Source organism: Lycorma delicatula, chromosome 4 (genome assembly GCF_047948215.1).
Source record: "Lycorma delicatula isolate Av1 chromosome 4, ASM4794821v1, whole genome shotgun sequence".
Classification (NCBI taxonomy): domain Eukaryota; kingdom Metazoa; phylum Arthropoda; class Insecta; order Hemiptera; family Fulgoridae; genus Lycorma; species Lycorma delicatula.
In genome coordinates, this window is record NC_134458.1 from 89,072,650 (window position 1) to 89,095,271 (window position 22,622).

General features: G+C 33.2%; 1 protein-coding gene across 6 annotated transcripts in view; it reads left to right on the top strand.

Annotated features, from left to right (window-relative positions):
• LOC142323634 (uncharacterized) overlaps positions 1-22,622 on the top strand; it is a 101,777-nt gene that overhangs the window by 49,878 nt on the left and 29,277 nt on the right. For 5 of the 6 annotated variants that reach the window (XM_075363557.1, XM_075363560.1, XM_075363559.1 and 2 more), the window contains exon 6: positions 1,820-2,215. The exons of the other annotated variant lie outside the window; for it this stretch is intronic. In XM_075363557.1, coding sequence (XP_075219672.1) covers positions 1,820-1,906 — 87 coding nt within the window. In that variant the 3' untranslated portion in view covers positions 1,907-2,215. Of the gene's footprint in view, positions 1-1,819; positions 2,216-22,622 lie in introns of those variants that run through there. 6 annotated transcript variants of the gene reach the window in all.

Genomic DNA, 22,622 nt, shown 5'->3' on the forward strand with positions numbered 1-22,622 from the left:
GCTTTTTACAGTGCTACAACTATTCTGTCATAGAGATTAAAATTGTTTATTTTCAACCCTTAGAAAAATGAATGTGTATTTTATTGTACAATTTTTGTAAAGTTTTAGCAATTTATACTAACATTTGTCATTTCATTTAAATCAATTCTAAAAATAAAAGTAAAAATATTTACTAAGATTTCTTTAAATGAGTTATTTTAAAATTAAAATTAAAAAATTAACTGAGGCTAAGTTGATGTGCATAGTTTTATCTAAAAATAGTTTGCAAAAATCCAAAATCTAGTATTATGTATCAATTATATCTAGTATGTAACAATTGTATTAGATTTTAAATAACCGTGAACCAATTTCCTACAAATGCCTTATTATTATCTTCTTTTATGAAAGCGTTTTTCAATAATTAATTAAATGAAATAGCCATCTTAATGGCTGTAATTCTTAAAATTGATGATGATATCTGCTCTCGCGAAGGTTATTTATTAGTTTATAAATATATTAATAGTCTTAGCTTTGCATTTGTTTAAACAATAACTTTTTACCGAGCAAAACGAGGTTTATACTCTTAATTCCTTTCGACCTTTTGGCATTTCGTGGTTTGAATGTTTGTGATGCGGTTACGGGGAAAAGCTTTTTCTTTTTTTTTTGGGGACAATTTGCAATAAGATCCTTAGCTATTAGGTGAAACGAAATAACGATATTTTTCATAAAATTTTCTGTTTCAAAATGGCGGCTCTTTTACCTTGAAAGGAGGTGATGCAAAGATGCCCTCGAGGAAAAGATTCCATCGCCAAGCGTAGTAATCCGCGTAGTATTCCCTCCACACCTGACGCGATCTACTGTATCATGACGTCACGGACCATTTCCACTTTATCTCTAAACGGCTACACGTTAGATAGGTTACTTTTTAATGTTTTACTCCATTTTTAACCCAAAATTTTGTTCCTCAGATCGTTTTTATATTATTGCTGTGTAGCATCGTTCTTTCCTAACTACATTATTAAATACTTAAACTTTCGAATTACTTATAGTTTTCACCTCAGATATACGTTATTCTTTAAAACAGTGCTTAGAATTTTCTAGTACATTAGTATTATTTGCGGTACTTAATAAACTTTCCGTAATCAAATTACAATTGCATTTTGAAATCTATTATAATTTTCACCTCATTAATTCTGTCCGGTTGTAGAGCTCAATTTATTAAATTGGTGTAGTATGGAATCAACGAGTTATACTGTTCACAAATTTTCTAGTTTATACAAGTTTAATATGAAAAAGTTGTTTTTAAAAAAAATAATAATTTTCTCAGTTATATAATTATAAGGCAAGAAAGTATATATTATTTAATAGACTTTATTAATGTTTACAGTCAAAATATATTATTCTGTGGTTTTAATTATTCAGTTATCCGGATACTTTATATCATAATTTTATAAATCTCAAAGTCTCGTAAAAAAACCCAAGATTAAACAGAATTGTAATATTAATATTAAGCAGAATAAATACCAATAAATAATAATAACAAATAGCTTTTAATGTAAGCTGAAGAAAACTTTAGTTTTAACATTTTATCCATGGAAAATCGGGGTAAGAAATGAATAAAGAAGAACGATCATTTTTATTCAGTAAAAAAAAAGCTTGCATGCTTTAAAAGAGTACAGACTATGTAACTTTTTTTTCAAAAAGCGGTACTTTTTCGGTTTGTTTGGGAAAAAATAAGAAAAGTTTGGTTCCCATGGTATTTAAATACAGTTAACGTTCTTTTTACTTCTTTGTACGAAGTAAAGGAAGTATTGTGATCGCAAAAAATTTTGGTTTTCAGATTTCAACGGAAATATCCATTTTGACCATCCCTGAATCCATTTTGACTAGTTTCGTTGTGAAGTCTGTACGTGTGTATCTCGTATAACTCAAAAACGATTAGTCGTAGAATGTTGAAATTTTGGATTTAGGACTGTTGTAACATCTAGTTGTGCACCTCTCCTTCTGATTACAATCGACTGGACCAAAAGTGTCCAAAAAAGCTCAAAATCCCCCAAAAATTGGATTATGGCTTTTTCTTAACTGCAATAATAATTCCTCATTGAGAGCTTTTCAGTGAAATATCATAAGTGGTACTTATTTTCATTGGTTCCAGAGTTATAGCCAAATAACATTTTAATTAATGAACTGTTTGGATTTTACAAGGAGAAGGCACATCAGTTCGAATCCGACTACATTTCCGACTTTTTTTTTCTAATTTAAATATACTAATTTATTAATAATTGTTAACCTCTGATTGTAAAAAAAAATTACAACAATAAAAAAAGAAAAAAAATATCGGAAGTTATTAATGAAATAAAATTTTATGTACTTTTAATTTAAAAAAAAAATGTGTGTATTTAATTTAATAGGCGTACAAGGAAGTCATGTAGTGTTCACATCAGATTTTTTTACTAATTTTTTTTCATCTTTTAAAAAAAACTTGTGCAAAGCTTCATCCGATCTTTTTTCTGCTTTTTTTTATTACGGTATCTTATTGCACATTCGTTTTGTTTATTATATGTTCAGTGATGATCGGTACAATTTTTTTAATCTTTTATATATATATATATAAGAGGTTTTACAAATTGAGCGCAAAAAATTGACATTGTGGCGCCGACGTTAGTTTGTCGTTAAAATTTTTCAAGCGTCATTTGTTTACAGTAATTAATGACAAATCATCATTGAACGTTAAACGCTTCAACAACGTTTACAAATCATAAAAATTTGTTATCGAAATATGGAATCGGTTACAGCTACGTATCGTGAGCTTCACGATATTTATGGTGAACATAATCGGACAAACAAAAGCACAATTGGTTAAAAACTTCGAAAAAATCTTCTCTACTGATGTTGAAAACACCAATTCACAAAAGAAATGTAAAGCGTCAAGAGAATATTGCTGTATATGTGCAAGTGTTAGTGAAAATCGAAATTTATCGTTTTTACATCGTTCACAAGAATTAAGCCTTTCTTCAACAACAAAATGGCGAATTTTATGCCAAGATCTTGGTCTACATCCGTATAAAATTCAACTGACACAAGTATTAAAGCCACGGGATAATTCTTTACGTAGAAGGTTTGCTAATAATTGGAGCAGCTCGACTTGAATCCCAATTTTCACCAAAAAAAGTCATCTTTTCAGATGAGGTTCATTTTTAGTTTGATGGCTTTGTATACAAACAAAATTGCCGTATTTGGGATGATTCCAATCCACAAGTGATTCAACAGCGAGCATTATATTCGAAAAATATCACTGTTTGGTGTGGATTGTGAGTTGAGGGTATCATTGGGGCATTTTTTTCGAAAATGAACAAGGTCATGCTGTTACAGTAAATGGTGAACGCTATCGAGCTACGATTCGTGATTTTTTTGTTTGCAAACTTGGAGAATTTTGATTTGAATGAGATGTGGTTTCAACTGGAGGGTGTCACCCGTCACACAGTTAAATAAGAATTCAATTATTGCATCTAAAAGTTGAGTGATTCGATAATTAGTTACTCGATGGTAAACTGTTTATTTTGTCTCCAATCTTACCGTTTAAAATATTTGGTAAATTGTTGTTAAAATAATTAAATTTGTCGTAAATGTAATTATTGATGAAAATATTTTTAATCATAAGTTTTATAGCATTTATTATGGTATAATGAAATAATGTTCTTTTTCTGCAACACGTAAAATTTTGTTTGTTGTAGAAAACTGATCGAATGCATTAAAAAAATTCCTTTTTTTGAGATTTTTTTCTTTCATGATTTTATTATTTTAATATGGAATTAAAAATTTATATAATCGTTAATTATAATTATTACACAAAAACTGATGGAATGGAACAAAAAATAAACATTCCACGATTTTTTTTTATACTTTTAAATTATAATTTGAACGATTCTTTTGGGAAGTTGTTTCCGACAGAATTCTCAAACTATCAGCCAATTGCAGGGCTATTTCGCTTTTTATTTTACCTTTTAAACTAGTATTTCAATTTAGCTTCACTCGGGTGAGTATCCTGACACTTTCAGATGGACTGCAAATTCATTTTTTTCATCGGTGATTAAAAATCATATGCTTCCACGTAAAATTCAGATAGATTCTAGTTAGCTGATCCACTACTTGAATAAAATTTTATCATTTCCTTTATTAAATAGCTGTATTTTATCTAACTGAAGACTTTTTAACGTTTGTTTTAAAAGCCTAGTGGTATATATTCTGCAAGAAATTTGAAAATATGTTTTTTTTTAAAACTGGCTTATCATCTGTTTGAGTGAGAACTGCTAAATTTTTTCTTCTTTTAATTTTGTTTAAATTCCTTTTCTTCTTTTTATGGAAATTTTCAAGATTTTTTTTATTACAATATTTAAAACTTCTTACCGTCTGATAGAACTTTACGGCGTATATCTTATAATTTCAGGAAATGTTGAATTAACTAGCTTTTGTTAAAGACATCGGAAAAACTGTTATCAATACAGCAGTTAAAAAATAACATCTGGCAAGTGATTTACGAACCGTAAATAAAGTTATTTCAATTGTTTTGTCGGTTTTTAGCTTCAAATTCCTATATAGATTTAATAATCAGGCCAGATAGCTTTAGGGCTTATTTGAACGTTTTTTCTCATCTGTACTAACCACTGCATATATTTTGTATTGTTAATATAATGTAACATATTTTATGAAAATACTAGAGCCCCTTGCTGCTCTGCAGCGTTATTTCTACAAAATAATTTTGTGTATTTAAAAAATGCGCTAAAAACCTATTCCATTTATAATACGTCTCCCCCCAACCCCCTTGTTTTTCTGTTTCCTTTCCTATCGTAGATAAAATATGTGCTCAAAATCTACTTCTAGTCCGTCCAGACTTCTACTGAACGGATCATGCTGATTTTTTATTTTTTTTATTCGGCTCGGAGATATGTAATCAAGCATCGACAGACCTTTAAAGTGATTTTCCTATGAGTAATAACCTAGGAAATTTTCTCAATTAAGTAATAAATGAGGGGTTTTTTGAGGATTTCTCAAAGGAGACTCAATTTCGGGGTCCGATGACGCTTGAAGACTATTTGTTTGTTGGCCATTCCGAGCAGAATAAAAAAATATCAGTCCGATCTGTCTAGTAGAACGCTCGCACTGACTGGAAATAGGTGGTTTTCAACCGAATTTTTCTAAGTATATAAGATTAAAAAAAATAGACAATTTTCTCCTCACGTTATAGGTCTACTAGATTCATTATATCTTTACCGATAAATTTGAAAATAAGACGTTTCATAATTATGGTAAAACATTACAAGTGGAATTATTTTATTCTCCGATCAGTCTCGTAGGTTCTGTTAACCTATGATATTTCATTTCATTACTGAGATTTTTTGAAAAACTCGAGAAAGTATCCTTTTTTAATTTATGTCTGTAAAGAACGTACAAAGAAATCTAAAAATACTGCCTATTTATATTTTAATCTTTTCTCTTCTTTGCTCAATTTGAGTATTTTTTTGATTGGTTTTCCGGTTATCAGTTATTTTTAAAGTAAATGTTACTTTATCTTATAAATTATTACTTTTATAAAGATAATAATAATAAAAACATTTTAATGTTTGTTTTATTAAGCTGGTTATGAAAATATGTTGAATAGGTATGGAAAACAACCATTATTAACAAATGAATGAAACTATGTGATCAATTCTTTTAAATAAAACTGTAATATATGTATTTGTTGTACGTGAGGTATACAGTAATTTTCTCGTGAAAAGACTTGCCGGAACTTTGTTTCCTAAACATCAAGTCAAAATTAGGGCCTATGTGTGCAGTCTTGTTGCAGTAGATTCTTCTCCCCAGCAATTAATGAAACAGTTTTGTTAAAAGATTCTTCTTTTTCAAATATCGATTTGTTGCCATCGTAATAGTCGGTATATTAAATTTATATATATATTTTCTTATTCAGATTATCAAAACAGTCCGTTTTCCTCTGTCTAATCTTTTCCTAATAAAAGTATAAAATACAATTCATTAATAAAAATAGTTTATGTGACCCACAGCAATGTAAAAGTCTCGATTTAGTAATGACATTAAATATTTTTGTTTTCGTGTAAGGAAGCGGCTTCTAACACAAAAATTTGCAAATTGTGTTAGTTACTTATATGTGATTCCTCATCTCCCCAGGGTAGAGTTACTCCATGGAAAAAAGTAAACATACAATTACATAAAACAAAGAAAAGTTTGAATTAAAAAAAACAACATAAAACTAAGTTAATGGTATAATATTCTCTCGGAAGAAAAGGTTTGTACACAATCTTCAAAAAAATTCGTATAGGACAGAGATACATTGTATTTGAGTCATGATATTTACGAATAACTTGAGGGAAATAATGATTAATTATGTCTATATCAGTGAACCTCATTTTTTTACCCCCACGATCACCAAAAGTAAAAAAAAAAACATAATAAATATTTCGTAACCCCACCCAAACCTATTGAAATCTAGTTAAAACTATTTAGCTTTAATAGTGTCGGGTATGAACATGCGTGTATGAAGTGTTTAAACATGAGCAATTTACAGGTTCCAATTTGTTGTGTACGTGCTCCTTGTAATTCGGTCTGCTTGCATAATATTCGCTACGACAGCGTCATGTTTGAATATGCATATGGTACGTTTGAACACGTCGTGCTCTCAGCAGTATAAAAGAGGCGTAAGGGATTGCAGAACGTCAGTTTAGTTTCGAATTCGAAGCGTGCCTCTGGTCTATTTATTTAAGTTTTAAAAGCGTAGTTGCATTGAATATAATAATAATTGAGTTTTTTTTTTAGTTTGCAGTCAAACGGTATAACTGCTTTTTTTAAAATTAGATTCTTATGAAAAATGGATAAATTTTTAAAAAACAAAGTGAGCCTTCTACAAGTGAAATCAATTAGAAAGTGAATCAATTAGTAAAAAAACAAGATTGCATTTGCGTGAGCTAAAAATCAGTTGGTGGAGTATATCCCGAAAGATAAAAATGATTTCTGGAAGAGATGGGTACTGAAACGATTTAATGAAAACGTTGTTGTAGCTGCTAAGTTACTGATTGAGATTCACGACCAGCTCATCGAAATGTCTGCCGATAAAACGTTATCTCTGTGAAAAGGGTTTATCGTCTACGCTTGCGCTAAAAATCAAATATAGGAATTATCTTTTATCACTTGAAAACAGTTTGCGTTTATGTGTTTCTAACGCAGATCCAGGTACAGAGAAACGTTTAGATGAAAAACAAACGCAACCATCTCATTAATTAATTTTCTTTACAAGTGTACTTATAAGTTTATGTAAAATGTTTACAACAAATGATATTTTTCTCATAAAGTGATTTCACTAGTGTTTACGTGTACAGTTGTAGGCTAATTTCACGAAGCCCCCCGGGTTGAGAAACGCTGGTCTAAATCGAAGTTTGGTTCGTTGTTGAAATATTTAGACAATTTTTCCGAAAGTTGGTTTTAATATGAGAGATATATTTCTAAAATGTGATATTTCGGCTCCTAATAAATATCGGTTACTTTTTTTTTTTTTTTTTTTTTACAATGAACTATTTTTTTATTTTAACAACATTACTATGTTATGTACATAATTATATTTCATAATGGGTTTAGGGTTTATTTAAAAAGGATTACAAAGAAAAGGATTCAATTAAAATCTGAGAATCTAGATCGTCTGTTAGTAAAAGGTATGCCGCTTCAACATAAGTGTAGGATACATTAGAGATGTACTTTTTTCTCTGCTGTTTCACTGCGTAGAACTCTAATTGATTATAGACTACTCTTACAACTGGTAGAGACTCCCAGTAGTGTTAATAGAACTTTCCCTTTCCTTCAAAACCACTTTTTTCGGTGTTAATAAAAATGAGGAAACTAAGTAGACACAATTATAGTGTTATTAAATCACATCTTTAAATGGAAGGAAAGTTCTACCTCTAATGAGGGACATAATAGTTTTTTTTTAATACTTGTCGGTTATCTGGACGCCACGTGTTTTTTACTTTTTTCTGTCAAAATTGGCAATACAACAGATATATAACCTAAAAAAACTGAATCTTAGATTAATTACATAAGGTTAGTTAGGTTTAGGTTTTGAATACTAGATCATGGATACCGATGTTCTTTGGTGGTTGAGTTTCAATTAACCACACATCTTAGGAATGTTTGATCTGAGACTGTATAAGTCTGCACTTCATTTACATTCATACATATCATCCTCTGAAGTAATACCTTACGTGGTTCCGGAGGCTAAACAAAAGAAAAAAGATCAAGTTAGGTTAAGGTTAGGTTAGGCCAGGTAACTAATGATTACCGGGTTGGTTTAGTAGTAAACTCGTCATCACAAATCAGCTGAATTCAAAGTCGAGAGTTCTAAGGTTCAAATCCTAGAAAAGACAATTACTTGTATAGGGATTTGAATACTAGATTGTGGATACCTGTGTTCTTTGGTAGTCTGGTTTCAATTAACCACGAATCTCAGGGGAATGGTCGACCTGAGACTGTACAAGACACCTCATTTGCATTCATATATATCATCCTTATTCATCCTCTGAAGAAATCCTTACGGTGGTCTGGAGGCTAAACAGAAAAAGAGAGGTAACTTAACAATTTCATGTACTGAACTTCGTACGATATCAAGATAACCTAACCTAACGCTCGCTTCCCTCGCTACTCTCTGTATCAGCCATATATATCTCGAGGTTAATTAACATTAAATACACAAATTATACACAACTTATTAATATAAAAGGTGTATTTAAACTAAATACAAAATGGTACTGCAAAATAAATAATAATACAGATAAAACTACAATACACAACAAACAGCGTGGTGTTTAGATAACCGACAAGTACTGATTTTTTTTTTGTATTGTTGGCGGTATAGAAGCTGATCATGAGGAAAAAAATATTTTTTTAAATACTTAAACTATAGATAGATTGTTATTTTTAAGGGGGTACATTTCATGCGTAATTAACTGTAATCCCTACAGATTTTATTCAAACAGTTTAAATCTAAACATAGATTAAAAAAAAATCAAGGTTTAATTATTCTTTTTTATTCCTTCGAGCAGCTCGTTCTATATTCTTTAATTCTTTTTCAGTATCTGTTCAGTATGTTAAACTCTTCTTTTTTTAATTATATTTATCGTTTATTGATTAATATAAACAATATTCTTTTTTATCAACTTAAGTTTAATAAATTAAACGCAACAGAAAAACAACGAATTCTGTAAGGTAAGAAGTAGAAATGCATAACTCTTAAAGCTGACTAAAGTACATGATGCACTAAAGCGAGTGAAAACTTTTATTTAAACGTCATAATGACTTGAATCTACCCTAATTTGAGTTTAAAAGTTTACCGAACGGCAGATATACTGTAGTGGAGAATCGTTTAGGAGCAGAATAGAGACTGATGTTAGCAAATCACCCATAAAACCGCATGATTTCTTATAAAAAAAAAAACAAACTTACAAGTAGATAATTTTTAATTTGTGTGCCTTTTATAGTTACATTTTAATAAATGACGTCTTTTAAATATATGATTTCATAACCAATAAGAATAACAATAAAATTAAAATGAAAAAGAAAAGAAAAGAAATCCAGAATAAAATAGCATTTCACGTGATTTTAGCGTTTTTTAATGTTATTATTCTATAGCTATTTACGCAGTTTTTGTCATATATAATTTACTTGATAATTTTAATTGTATGCAATTAATTCGTTTAGAATTATATTAAGGACTATCATATCTGAAACGATAATAACATGCAATATAATAACAGCAACCAAAATCTATTTTTCTTTTCAACTTGACGTTGATAGATTACTATTTTTAATAACTGATAAATATGAACGGTAAAATCTAGCGTATAAATAAATATATCTATATATATATATATATATATATACGTATTTGACTGCACAATCTATACCAATTGCATCCAATTTTCAAAAGCAGAATTTTTTGAAAAGAATTTGACAACTTTGCGCTCCCTTCCCGTCTCACAACCACTTTTTAATAAGACATTTTAATAAAAGAAAATCTGTTTATCATAACTTTAATTTCTAACACTTATTTCTTTACGAACCCGACACAGCGCAGCGTGTCAAATAATCTGTACGAGTTGCAGTTACTAAGATCACATCTTCATAAAAATTGTAAAAAACGGAAAAGTATAAATTTTTTTGGTCTATGATTCGCCAGATCCGTTTGATACACTATGACAAACTTATAAAAACTGCAAAATTTTCAAACAATTTGGATTTTGGATTTCGAAACGATTTGGATTTTGTGAAGCTAACGTAATGCCTCCTGAATCAAAGCTCTAAAGATAGGTTTATTTTACGAGCTCGCCTATAATCAATATCTCAAATAAGTTGTCTGGAAAATTATCAATGACAATAAAAAAAACATAAAACTTGATCGGTTAAGTTTCTTTATAAAAATAAATAGACCCTTCAGAAAAACTAAATAAAAGCTCTTTTTTCACAACTTTTTAACCTAATTCGATTTTATACAACAATGAAATATTCATAAAAAATACAACACTTATGTCGTCGTTTGTGGATACTGGTAGATCTTCTATGCTGAAGATGTCTGGACCTAAGGACCAGTGGATCCTTGGTGACCAGTATAGGCTGCGTATAGACCGACTAATGAATTTATTTTCTTGTACGTTGGTTTAATAAGCCTAATGGCTGAATTAACTTTCGGATAAAGTCGGGCTTTGTAATCCCCCTATATGTATAAGTTAATAAAATTTGTTAAACGTATTGTATAAGGCGTTTATTCTCATTGTTCTCGCCTAATCTTGGGGTCAACTGTTTTATTATCATTCATAACTCACATGTTTTTATTCTCAGCTTTTGCCTTCGGTTAGGTTTTTCCCACATCTTTGTGCTTTTTTTTTGTACTCGCACGTGGAATAGTTGCCCTCACAGCTATTAAACGTGTTGCAGAGGCTTAAACTCGGCATCTAATGCTATTTTCTACCCAAGAAATTCTGTATTCTTAATCACTAACGCTTGTTGTTTACATCAGACTACAATAACAAGAACTTAATTTATTGCCTAGAGTCTATTGCATTTAAATTTATACGTCGTCATATTCATTAACCACCATGTAAATCAGGAATAATCTAGGTCGGTTTGTGGTTAGTGTAATACATAAGTAAACTCTGCAGTTTTGGAAGACTTTCGGACAGCGGGATAAATTTCGTACTGAAGATACCGGTTAAATAATATTAGAAAAAATCAAACGAATGATTGAAACATGATATGGCATATTTACGTTTTTGTCGTTTTGCTTTTTAGAAAGCGCCGATGTTGTGGTGGGAGTTTGCAGTTTTTTTAAAGGTTATCATCACCAGCCTCTCTATCATCTAAGTAATAACGGACTATCTTATTTAGTTTATCAAAACGAATATACTATTGTTTTTTTATTAAAAAAAAAGAAAGGAAAATTAATCATTATCCTTTAATGTATATAAGTTTGGCTATCTATTTTGTAAATCTACAGCGGAACGAAGAAAATAATGAAATAGATGTCATTAGAAGCCGCATTCAGTGGTAGAGATGACCTAAAACCTCTGCTATAAAGTCAAACATGCCGAAAAAATATACAATTTTTCTTGGCTTCTTTTTTCTTGGCATAGCTGCAGTTGTTCTGTAACAGTAAGTAATCATCTTGTTTGGTGACGGTAAATAAGAAACGAATGTTGTATTCATAAGTACTACATACTTATAATTTTGTTACTACCACCACAAAGAAAAAAATTACGTGTTTTGGAGTGAGAAATCAATTCTACTGAATTCCGAAAATAGATGTGGTATCCAGGACCTTCTGGAGTTTTGTATATATTTCTGTGTACGGTTGTCCGCGCTTGAGTGTTGTTTTTGATAGTTCTAATTAACGTAAGAAAGAGTAATTGCACTCGCATGAGATTTTGCTCCCGCCAGTTGTTATTAATGAATTAATGAGTTTCAGTACTTTTAGAATACTATAATTTTGTAGGAATTAAAGACACATATATTACAAAGAGAGAGAGAGAGAAAATATGATAATTATATTTAGAGAGTGACATATTTCGTGATGCGCCTGTTTCTACTTGTTTATACTGCATGTTTCTACTTGTTCATTTCACGAACATGTTGATGCTTGACAACCTATTATTACTTTTTATTTGTTTTTACTTATCCAGTGATAGCGTGTAAGTTAGGTTTCTATTGTTATCGTATTCGCGTTTTTCCTCCACAATGGATCTTCGCGGTAATACATTTCGTTTGTACGAAATAACTCGTGAAAAAAATTCCTGTTTTCGTATCTTCCAAAATTAAGGTATTTTGCCAGCAAATAAATAATGTAATCGCGAACACAAAATGGTTTTGAAGATTTCAGATAACCGAGAACGATGGCCGATTGTAACAAAAAGGAACGCCGACATTCAACTGCGTCCGAATACATGGTTGCAAGGTTTCAAACTAAGCTCGGACAAAATATTGTTATTTATACTGTATATTCGTGGAGTTTTGAAATGTTATCAGTTAAATTCTTTGAACGTGAACTAGAAATTAACCGCATTACATTTGTCGACTATAGCGATTATTTGCGGGAGATACGTGAGAATAAACTATTAAATAACAACCGTTTTATTGGTAGTCAAAGAATAACTGTCGAAACTGATGAATCTATGTTCGTTAAAAAAAAATACGACATCGGCAGAGAACCTCGAAAGCAATAGGTTTTTGGATCTATCTTGGGATCTGATGCGAAACACGCGAATGTTTTATGTTTGTTGTTGTGACCGACGCGCGGATTTGTACTGCCAATAATATTCAATTTCATCGCACAGGATTCCTTAATTGTTTCAGATCGGTGACCGGCCTGTAACGGGCTACGAACTGTATCTCTGTAATTATGTACTGTGTATGTTAAGGGCTCTCAAAATTTTATCGATCCAATTACTGGGGCGCATACTCAGACTTTTGAAAGGTTGTAGGGAATAGCAAAAAATAAGCTTTGTCATAAAAATGATACAGCAAAAATTTGTTAGATAGCTATTTATGCGAATTTCTCTTGCGCCGTAAAGTAAAAGAACAGGGTAGGAATCCGTTCCAGTCCATTCTGGAAGACATTGCCGTCCTTTGGCCTGTACAGTAAGTCACCAATTGGCTTTTGTAAGTACAATAAACTTCACTTTCATATTATAATATACCTTTTATAAATATGCTATTTATTAATTATTTATTGACACTTATTTGTTACATTTTTTTAATAAATTCATTTAATTAATTTAAAAAATAATAATAAATTATTATTATTAATAATAAAATTATTATTAAAATAAATATCACATAAGTTTAATGATAAAAAGTGGTGGGAAGAAACCGAAAAACAACCACTGTGAGCGTCATTAAAACTAATTATTTTATAATTATCTCGGTGACGATGTAATTGCGATGTAGTTATTCTATTTATAAAAGAATCTATGAAATTTGCATGTTATTTATTTTTTATAACTCGTCAGTTTTTAAGAGTCAGTTATAACAGTATTTAAGAGAAGTATTATTTAGCCGTAATATTTTAGTGAAAACTACATCTACCCTCGGTATCAAAATAATATAATGTTAAGTTACATAGATTTAAATCAATTGAAGGAACCCACCGGGTTGGTCTAGTGTTGAACGCGTCTTCGCAAATCAGCTTATTTCGAAGTTGAGAGTGCCAAAGTTCAAATCCTAGTAAAAGCAGTTACTCTTATATGACTTTGAATGATAGATCGTAGACATCGGTGTTCTTTGGTGGCTCTCTCTCTCTCTCTCTCTCTCTTTCCTGTTTAGCCTCCGGTAGTTCTTTGGTGGCTGGGGTTCAATTAACCACACATCTCAGAAATGGTCGACCTGAGACTGCACAATACTACACTTCAGTTACATTAATACATATCATCCTCATTCATCCTCTGAAGTAATACCTGACGGTGATTCCCGGAGGCTAAACAGACAAAAAAAAAAAGAAAAAATCAATTGAAGGAAATAAAACCTTACATTAATTTAGCAACTAGATTCAGTAAAAGAGCTATTGACATGTTGCTTGTAATAAGAGTGAAATGCTATATGCAGAATGTGTCATTGTGGTAAACGTAAAAGCTAGACTCGACGTAGTTGACAAATTACAATAACATAGTATATAGTTATGTATTAGTTCTTTCATTTATAACTCATTAATTTCAGATAAAGACGAGCAAAATTCTAAGCAGGATGTATTGTACCATAACATTTTGTTTACAATGGGATAGCACTTTTCGCTAAAAGCAGTATACATAAACAACACTGCATTAAGTGTAAACAATAAAGCGGCCATTCACTATATTCACTGGAGTACATCCGTCAACATGTTTCTCTACTGGAGGAGCGTAACGGTCAGTCCACTGTCTCGGCCGGTAGTATGTTACGTCTTTCTACTTACTGCAAAACAACTGATTCATAATGTTATTTTGATCGAGGCCATTCCATTGGGCCGTTAAGCCGATGTGTTGCCAGATTTCTAGGTACAGTAACATCTCCTTATTCGCTGGGGTTAGAGACCGTAAAAATGCCCCGGATATAGAACGGAACTAATACTTATTTAAGGAAGAATGGTTAATTTTATGTAAATTAAAAAAAAATCATGCGTACTTACTTAGGCCGATGTTATTGATGAAATACAGACGGTAAAAATTAATTATAAGACTGGTTTAGTACACTACACAAAAGATATTTAAAAAAATACAGTGTATTTCCTAATTTACTCGTAAGCACTTACTGAACTGTTTGGTTTAAAAACACACCACAGTACATACAGTATGTACTGTATTAGAAAACGGTATTACATTTTTAAATCGTAGTTGGTAATCGCCTTAAACAATTAAGAAAACAGCACTACAGTTCTACGTACACTAAAACTAAAATTACTGTAAAGGAAATTTACAAAACTAATCTACAGTATTTTGGATTGCATTTAAAAAACAAATTGTAATTTTTCCTTGTCTCGTTGTTGTTTATAAATCCGTGTAAAGTTCTGTGTATTCTTCAATGGCATCTTCAATTTTTCCTTTAAGGATTAAGCTTCTATTCAAAGATGGATCAGCATCTATAAAAAAACTGGGTAAGATCATGGGATAGTTTAATGCCTTCGGTAAGCGTTTTGACATGTAACTGTTTTCCAGGGATCGTATCTTCTACCTCTTCACTTTCATACTCTACAAGCGCCATTAAATCTTCCAGATGTTATTGATTAAGTTCTTCTCGCGTGTTTACGAGATTTTCAATATCTGTGTCATCTACTTCATCGAATATTTCCCTATTGAACGAGCTGTTGCTTTCACGCTTTCGGCGATATTTCCTGGGGTCTCGATCGCACAGTACCTTCCAGCGTATCTGTTTGAAACAGCTTCTTCCAGCAAGATACCAGAGTTGACTCGGTTCATCTAATGAAAACTTAATGCATTTAATGCAGTCAGCAACATCAAATTTCTTCCAGCATGTAACATTCAGCTCAGATTCGGAATCCATCGCGTCTAAAATAATTTTAAACGTTCTTCTGATGTAACATAATTTAAACGATTGAATCCCTGATCCGTCGGTTGCAATAAAGCGGTAGTGTTTGGCGGCAGAAAGCTACTTTTTTGTTGGGATGATCTATTTGGATTTCCTGTGGATGACCGGGAGCAATGTCTGAGACTAAAAGAGCCTTAAAATCAAGGTTTTTTGATTTTAACTATTTTTCAACTTCGGGTACAAAACGTTATTGAACCAGTTCATGAAAAGCGAAGCTGCAATCTACTCTTTTTTATGGGATCGCCAAAAAACTGGTAACAGCGTCTTATTTTTATTTTTAACGCGTGCGGGTTTTGGGACCTGTAAATAGTTAGCGATTTAATTAAATAATCACTGGCTGCATTTGCACCAAGTAGAATTGTTACTCTGTCTTTTGCTACCTTGAACCCTGGTGCTGATCGTTCATTTTTTGAGATGAAGGTCCTATCGGGCAATCGTTTCCAAAAAAAAGGCCTGCCTCATAAAAATCTGCTCTGGCTTGTATTTATTATCCTCAACAATTTTTAAAAATTTTGCTGGGTAAGTCTCTGCGGCTACTTTATCTGCTGATGCAGCTTCCCCTACAATTTTTATGTTGTGTAAAGATTGACTGACTTTAAATCTATTAAACCAGCCTTCTGAAGCTTGGAACAGAGTAACAGCATCATTTTGGCTCGGCCCTTGATTAAAATGATCGTACAGTCTCTTAGCTTTTTCACGAATAATAGGTTCGCTTATTGGAACCCGTTTTTGATTCTCATCTTCGATTCAAATACTTGGCGCAGTGACCATCTTCTCAATAACAGGATCCCTAACTATTTTAACACTTTGAGATGATGAAGTGGCCGCTGAGATCCTAATTTTTTGTTCAGATTTTTTCTTAATGTACCGAATGGTCGATTCATTTACTGCAAATCTTCGAGTGACAGAAGCTTACCTTAAATAAATAGCCTAACCAGGATTTCAACTTTTTTATACAACGGCATAACATTTTTTATCCTTTTTCTTTCATTGCCGACGGTTGAAGACATTTTTACAGTAACCCAATTCCTTTACACTATAACTTATAATTTAAATTAAAAAATAAATTTTGTTAAGTTTAAAAACGAAAACTATGCAAAAATACAAAGTAGGCCTACTATTCTATACGTACAGTAAAATAGATTAACGACCACACTCTGAAAGATCAACAATACAGTTTGAATAAAAACACTTTCTACTTATTTACAAGCACACAGTAATAACCGTTACACGACCGATACTTATGCTCAAATGAATTACTTTACTGTACGTACTGAACTGCCATAATCTGAAACTCTACATGGACAGTGTTGACTATTTGTTTATTTATATAGGTGACTATCCTGTCCGTCATTGTAAAACAAATACGATGGAGAAGTTTCTCTACTGTACTGTGCAGTACAGTATGTACACTATCGCAGTGTATATTCGTACTGTATAAAATTATTATTTTTGTAATGCGCCATAATATTTTTATTTTTTAATGTCGCTGTTTGCGAATGTGGAACATTTTAGCCGCAAATATAGAAAAGACATCGCAAAATACTGCACTGCGAACAACGAAATCACGAATACGGGAAGCGCGAATAAGGAGATTTCACTGTACTAGCCTGGAACTCGTCTGATTGATCATGTTTATCTGAGTATGTCAGACACATTATTTTAGAGAATATACTCGCTTTTTTGTAATTAAATAATTTAAAGATGTGTCCAAACTTCTATATATATCATTATCTTACAAGCTTTGATACGGAGTGAGGATAAGACCCGTATTATTACTGATTTTATTGAATTGCAAACGGATTGATGCTTTATCGTTCCTTACTCTTTATCATAATAATCGCTTATGAGGAAAATTAGGTGCATTTAGGTAACAAAGATCACAAATGCGGATGAATCTTAATCAACAAAGTGCCGTAAATTAACGTAGTTACGTATCAGAGAAGAGTGACGTGACGATAACGCGAACAAAGTATTCAGTTTTCCGTGGTGACAACGAAGTTGGAACGGGCAGTGATGGACACTGGGAACGAGGCGATAAACATTATTGTTTCGCGCTGCAGCAGGGTTTTCTCCGGCTTCAGCTTTTGACGGAGAAAACCCAAGTGATCGTAGTCTCGGGTAGGCCTAAGTTGACTCCGATTTCATTTAGGATCGGTACCACAGTAATCCACCCTATCCCTGCAGTGAAATTCCTCGGAGTGTGGATAGACAAGAACCCCACGTTTCAGAGGCACGTAGAAGAAGTATCGGTCAAAGCTGAAAAAACGGCTGCCGCGATGGACAATGTTGGACAGTGGGCATCATCGGGGGTCCTCGCACATCGAAGCGGAAGGTCCTTGTCTCTGGTGGTGCTCTGGAAACTACTGTATGGAGCCCCAGTCTGGTCCGTCGCGCTGAAGATGGAGACAGCCCGTGCAATTCTTAGCCCTGTGCACCCATATACGTCAATATGTGTATATGAGTACGTAGTCAATATGTGCACCCACATATTGACTACGGGTACAGGACAATCTCAGGCGATGCGGCCGGTGCAGTGGTCGGACTTGTGGACCCTGGATCTTCTATCTCGGAAGACGGAGGAGATATACAGGGGAGCAAGTAAGGCGGATGCGGAGGCATCTCTTGTCGGCAGGAGGTAGGAAAGATGGGATCAGTCAATGACAGGCAGATGGACCTACAGAATGATCTCAGACCTCTAGAAATGGCCGTGCCGAAAACACAATGAACTAGGGTACGAGTTGACACAGTTCCTTACCGGTCACGGATGTATCAAGGCAAACTTGTGCGTGCGGATACTGAGATCCTCCGTGGATTGCGATTACTGCGGGGAACAGAACACTGCGCAACAAATGCTGTTCGTGTGCGAACAGCATAGGGAAGCATAAAGAAGAAATTTTGGCGTGCTTACCCTAAAGAACATCATTGGGACTATGCTTCAGACCGAACGATCTTGGCACGGGGCTTCCACGACGCTGGTTAAGATCATCTGAACTAAGTTGGCGGAAGATTTCCAGGAGTGATTACCTCTGAGTCTCCCGTGGGGGAAAAAAACGCAGGATCCCGACAAATTCGAGGCGTGGGACTAGCATTGGAGGCGCGAATGGAGACAAGACAAACAGGGTGCTGTGATAATACCGTAAGGTGGGCCCGGCATCCCATCTTGTAAAGGAGGAGGGGTTTTAGTGCGTAGGCTCGCAAGGGAGAGCCCCACACTACTATGTGATAGAAAAAAGATATTCCGTTTAGAAAATTCACGTAAGGGTTTAGGTTCTGTTATAATCTTTTTACTGTGTGAATTCCTAAACGTAAGATTAAAAATTAATTAAAACTGTTAGTTCTATGAACAGTAGACTTCGCTCATTTAGTAATGAATTTTACAAACTGAAGTCCACAACGAAATTGGATTACTGAGGTGAAAATGAAAATAAAGTACAAAACCGTAATTGTTTATCTTATCTGCTTGTGGAAGTTTAGCAAGAGCCAAAATTAATCTTTCTCAATTAGCAATATAGTAAGCACTTTTTCTAAATAGACTTTACTGATGACAGTTGAAAAGGTGCTTCCACTATGTCTCCATGCTTTTCAAAATTCTTTTTTGCAATTGAGGTTCCCAGAAGAAAACTATAAAAATAGGTTTCAAAATCCGACATAAAAAAGTATTTAATAATGTATTGACAAAAGCATGATTCTCTAAAGTAATAGAAAACATCAGATTGAAAACATCCGATGTCAAACATCGGATTAAGGTTGGAGTAAAACATTAAGAATCAATTTTGTAACTCGTAGCCATCGAAGTACAAACTGTAAATGGCATGTGATGCTAGGAGCAGAAGGATTGACCGCTTGTTGATATCTTGGCGATGAAAACGTTTCTTCATTCTGCCACTATAAGTCATCATTGTCTAACAAAGACTACAGCCGCTGTTTTGAAAAAAATCCTTACACATCTGTTGTTCTAACAAATATACGAAATTCCAAAATATTGGGTTAGAATAGAGTCATTTTACACATTTAAAAAAAAAAATATTTATTGACTTAAATTTATTGTATAGTAATTTATATTAAAAGAGAAAAGAGAAATACCTATTTATAACAGGTATTTTTGTATGAAAAAAAAAGTACCTGTTATAAATAGGTTTATTGAAGGGATTATTTAAAAAAAAGAAGTAAATTTATATTGCCTAATTGGAATTTTTCAGTTTCTTTTTAAAAAAATTAAATTTGTAGTTTTATCTTGGCTCTCAACTTAACTCCTAGCAATAGGAGGAAGAATCCCTTTCACGAGCGGGGCCTCTTATCTCAACACGCTGCCTACATCCTTGACTGTCTGTTTCATATATATTCCAATCTTCTTCTTCCTCGACAGCTTTTACCTTCTATACAGCACATTTCTCTAGTAACAAATTAAACAAACCTGGATGTCTTAATACCTCACCCACTAACATAGTTTGTCTCTTCAAGATTTTTTCACAAATTTCTCTTCTTTGCTGTTCACCTCAAGACCTCTTTATTTTAAATTTTATAAACCCACCTACTTTTCAAAATCCCTTAATACCAAGTTTCAAAGGCTATATATTCTTCTTTCTGTTTTTCTCTTTTTTTTTTAATTCTACCATAAGTAGAAATTAAATACTCTGTACAAAATTAAAAAAAAATTACTTTCTAATTTAAAAATCTGTTTTTGATACTAGCAGACTCTTTTTGAATAAATGCTGAGTTTATTTGTACCACTACCAGTTTTCGGTAGCAGTGCTACCTTCTGGAAGTTTTATTTTTCTAACTTTCCGTTATTTGCCCTTTTCTCGTAGATGTAGGTGAAATCTCTTTTTTTTTAATTTCACTAACAATTATGAAGCTTATAATCCTTACCAATTTACACTGTCTTGTATGTTTCAATATATTACTATTTTAAATAATATTTCGTTTAAAATATGCACACAGTGATACAATTTCATGAAATAGTTTTTAGAAAACAATCGAACGCCTCACAAGGAATATACATTATTTCAAACAGCCTTTCTGTCACTTTTATTGTAACTAAATACCGTATAATGGGCTAATAATGCGTATGGTTTATACTGTTAGTTTAACTCATGATATACCTCAAGTGTGAAAGAAATGATTACAGAAGTGAATAAACTGTATCATAGGCTGCAGAGGTTACTGTAAGACTTCTGTGGCCTGATAATAATTTTCTTTTCCTCATAGAACAATTAAGATAATCTTTGTATTTGCACTAGTCCTATTAGAGGACATATAAAGCAGGGGAAAGTCAAAAATATTAAATAGAATATTAATATGTCCCAAGATTACAATAATATAAGCCGTTAAAGGACTTGGCAATGCGGAAAACTGAAACACAAAAATACTAAAACAGTACATGCAAGTAACAAAACAACCAAATAAAATATGAGCTAACAATACAAAAAAAAAAAAAAAAAAATACAATAAAAATATTAACATAACGAAACACTAATAAGAAATCATACTCCAGTAAACTTATTATGTGGCAGTGTTTAACTTGTAACCCACCGGGTTGGTCTATTGGTGAACGCGTCTTTCCAAATCAGCTGATTTGGAAGTCGAGAGTTCCAGTGTTCAAGTCCTAGTAAAGCCAGCTATTTTTACACGGATTTGAATACTAGATCGTGGATACCAGTGTTCTTTGGTGGTTGGGTTTTAATTAACCACACATCTCAGGAATGGTTGAACTGAGAATGTACAAGACATATTCATTTACACTCATACATATCATTCTCATTCATCCTCTGAAGTAATACCTGAATGGTAATTCCCGGAGGCTAAACAGGAAAAAGAAAGAAAAAGAAAAGTGTTTAACTCGAAGTTTCTTCACTAGATTGATAAGTGTGACGCCCCAGTATGTATGTACTGTGATAGTTGTGACTTGGTGGAGCACACCATATTTAGATGTCGGGAATGGGAGGAAGAAGAGAAGCCTCTGGCCTTAGCGGAGTGGGACCAGATCATCTGATCAGTTTCATGCTGACTAATGAAAGCAACTGGGGTACTGTGGAGGGCTTTGTCAGGTGAGTCCTGCGCAAAAAATTAGCTGAAGAGCGGCGATGTGAGTACTGAGATTTATTGTAGGGGTTGAGCGGACACCCCCATCCATGAGCGTCGGCATGCTTAGGTGTGTCGGTTCCGTAGAGCGGGTGGGGACTCCGGGGGAATATTAGATAGTTAAAAGAGGTAAAAGAGGTAAACAAAAGACCGAGTTCCGGTTACTGGGTGGGGGTCTGGAGGAGAGGAAGTCAAGCCTGGCTCCTCCTTCTTCAGTGGTTAGAGGCAAATGGCACGAAATTGTACAGATCGAGACGCGGTCTCCGAGGAAAGGGGGGGGAACGACTTAGTTGGGCCCGGATTATTATCTCTCGGGGATTAGAGGCAGGCAGAAGATAAAACAGCTGACCGGGGGGATCGGAAAATAGGGATAGCAGCCCAAAGAGTCAAGAATAAAAGCAGTTGTGATTAAACAAAGGAGCACTTCTCCACTGAAGAATGAGCCTTTGACCAGTTCAAAGGCGAAGGGTGTTGAGATGAAAATACAGAAAAAACCTGAAGCCAAAGTACAGATTGGACTGACTCAGGGATTGCAAAACCTGAAATTAAAATCTTGGAAAAGGAAAATTTGGAAAAAACAACAATGGAGCCAATGAAAGCATGGAGGCCTTTAAGTGAGAAGTTGAGGGCTTCGGCCTCACCACATGTTCTAACAGTGAGTGCATCCAGTCTTGACTGTGATGTGCTTCTTACTGCGCCACAGGAGTCGGTGTCATCTGGTGCTGGCAGCAGGAGATCCTCCGCGATTTCCGGCGGGGATCTGAAGATTCCAACCCTGAGGCCTCAGATACCTTGGAATTTGACATCAAGGCCTTTAGGAAGATGGAGAAGAGAAATAAAAAAGGATGGCCTAAAGAAAAACCTAGGCGGTAGATATAATGTTTAAGAAAGGTTTTTCATGAACTCTTGAAGAATATTAATCAAAGAAGTAT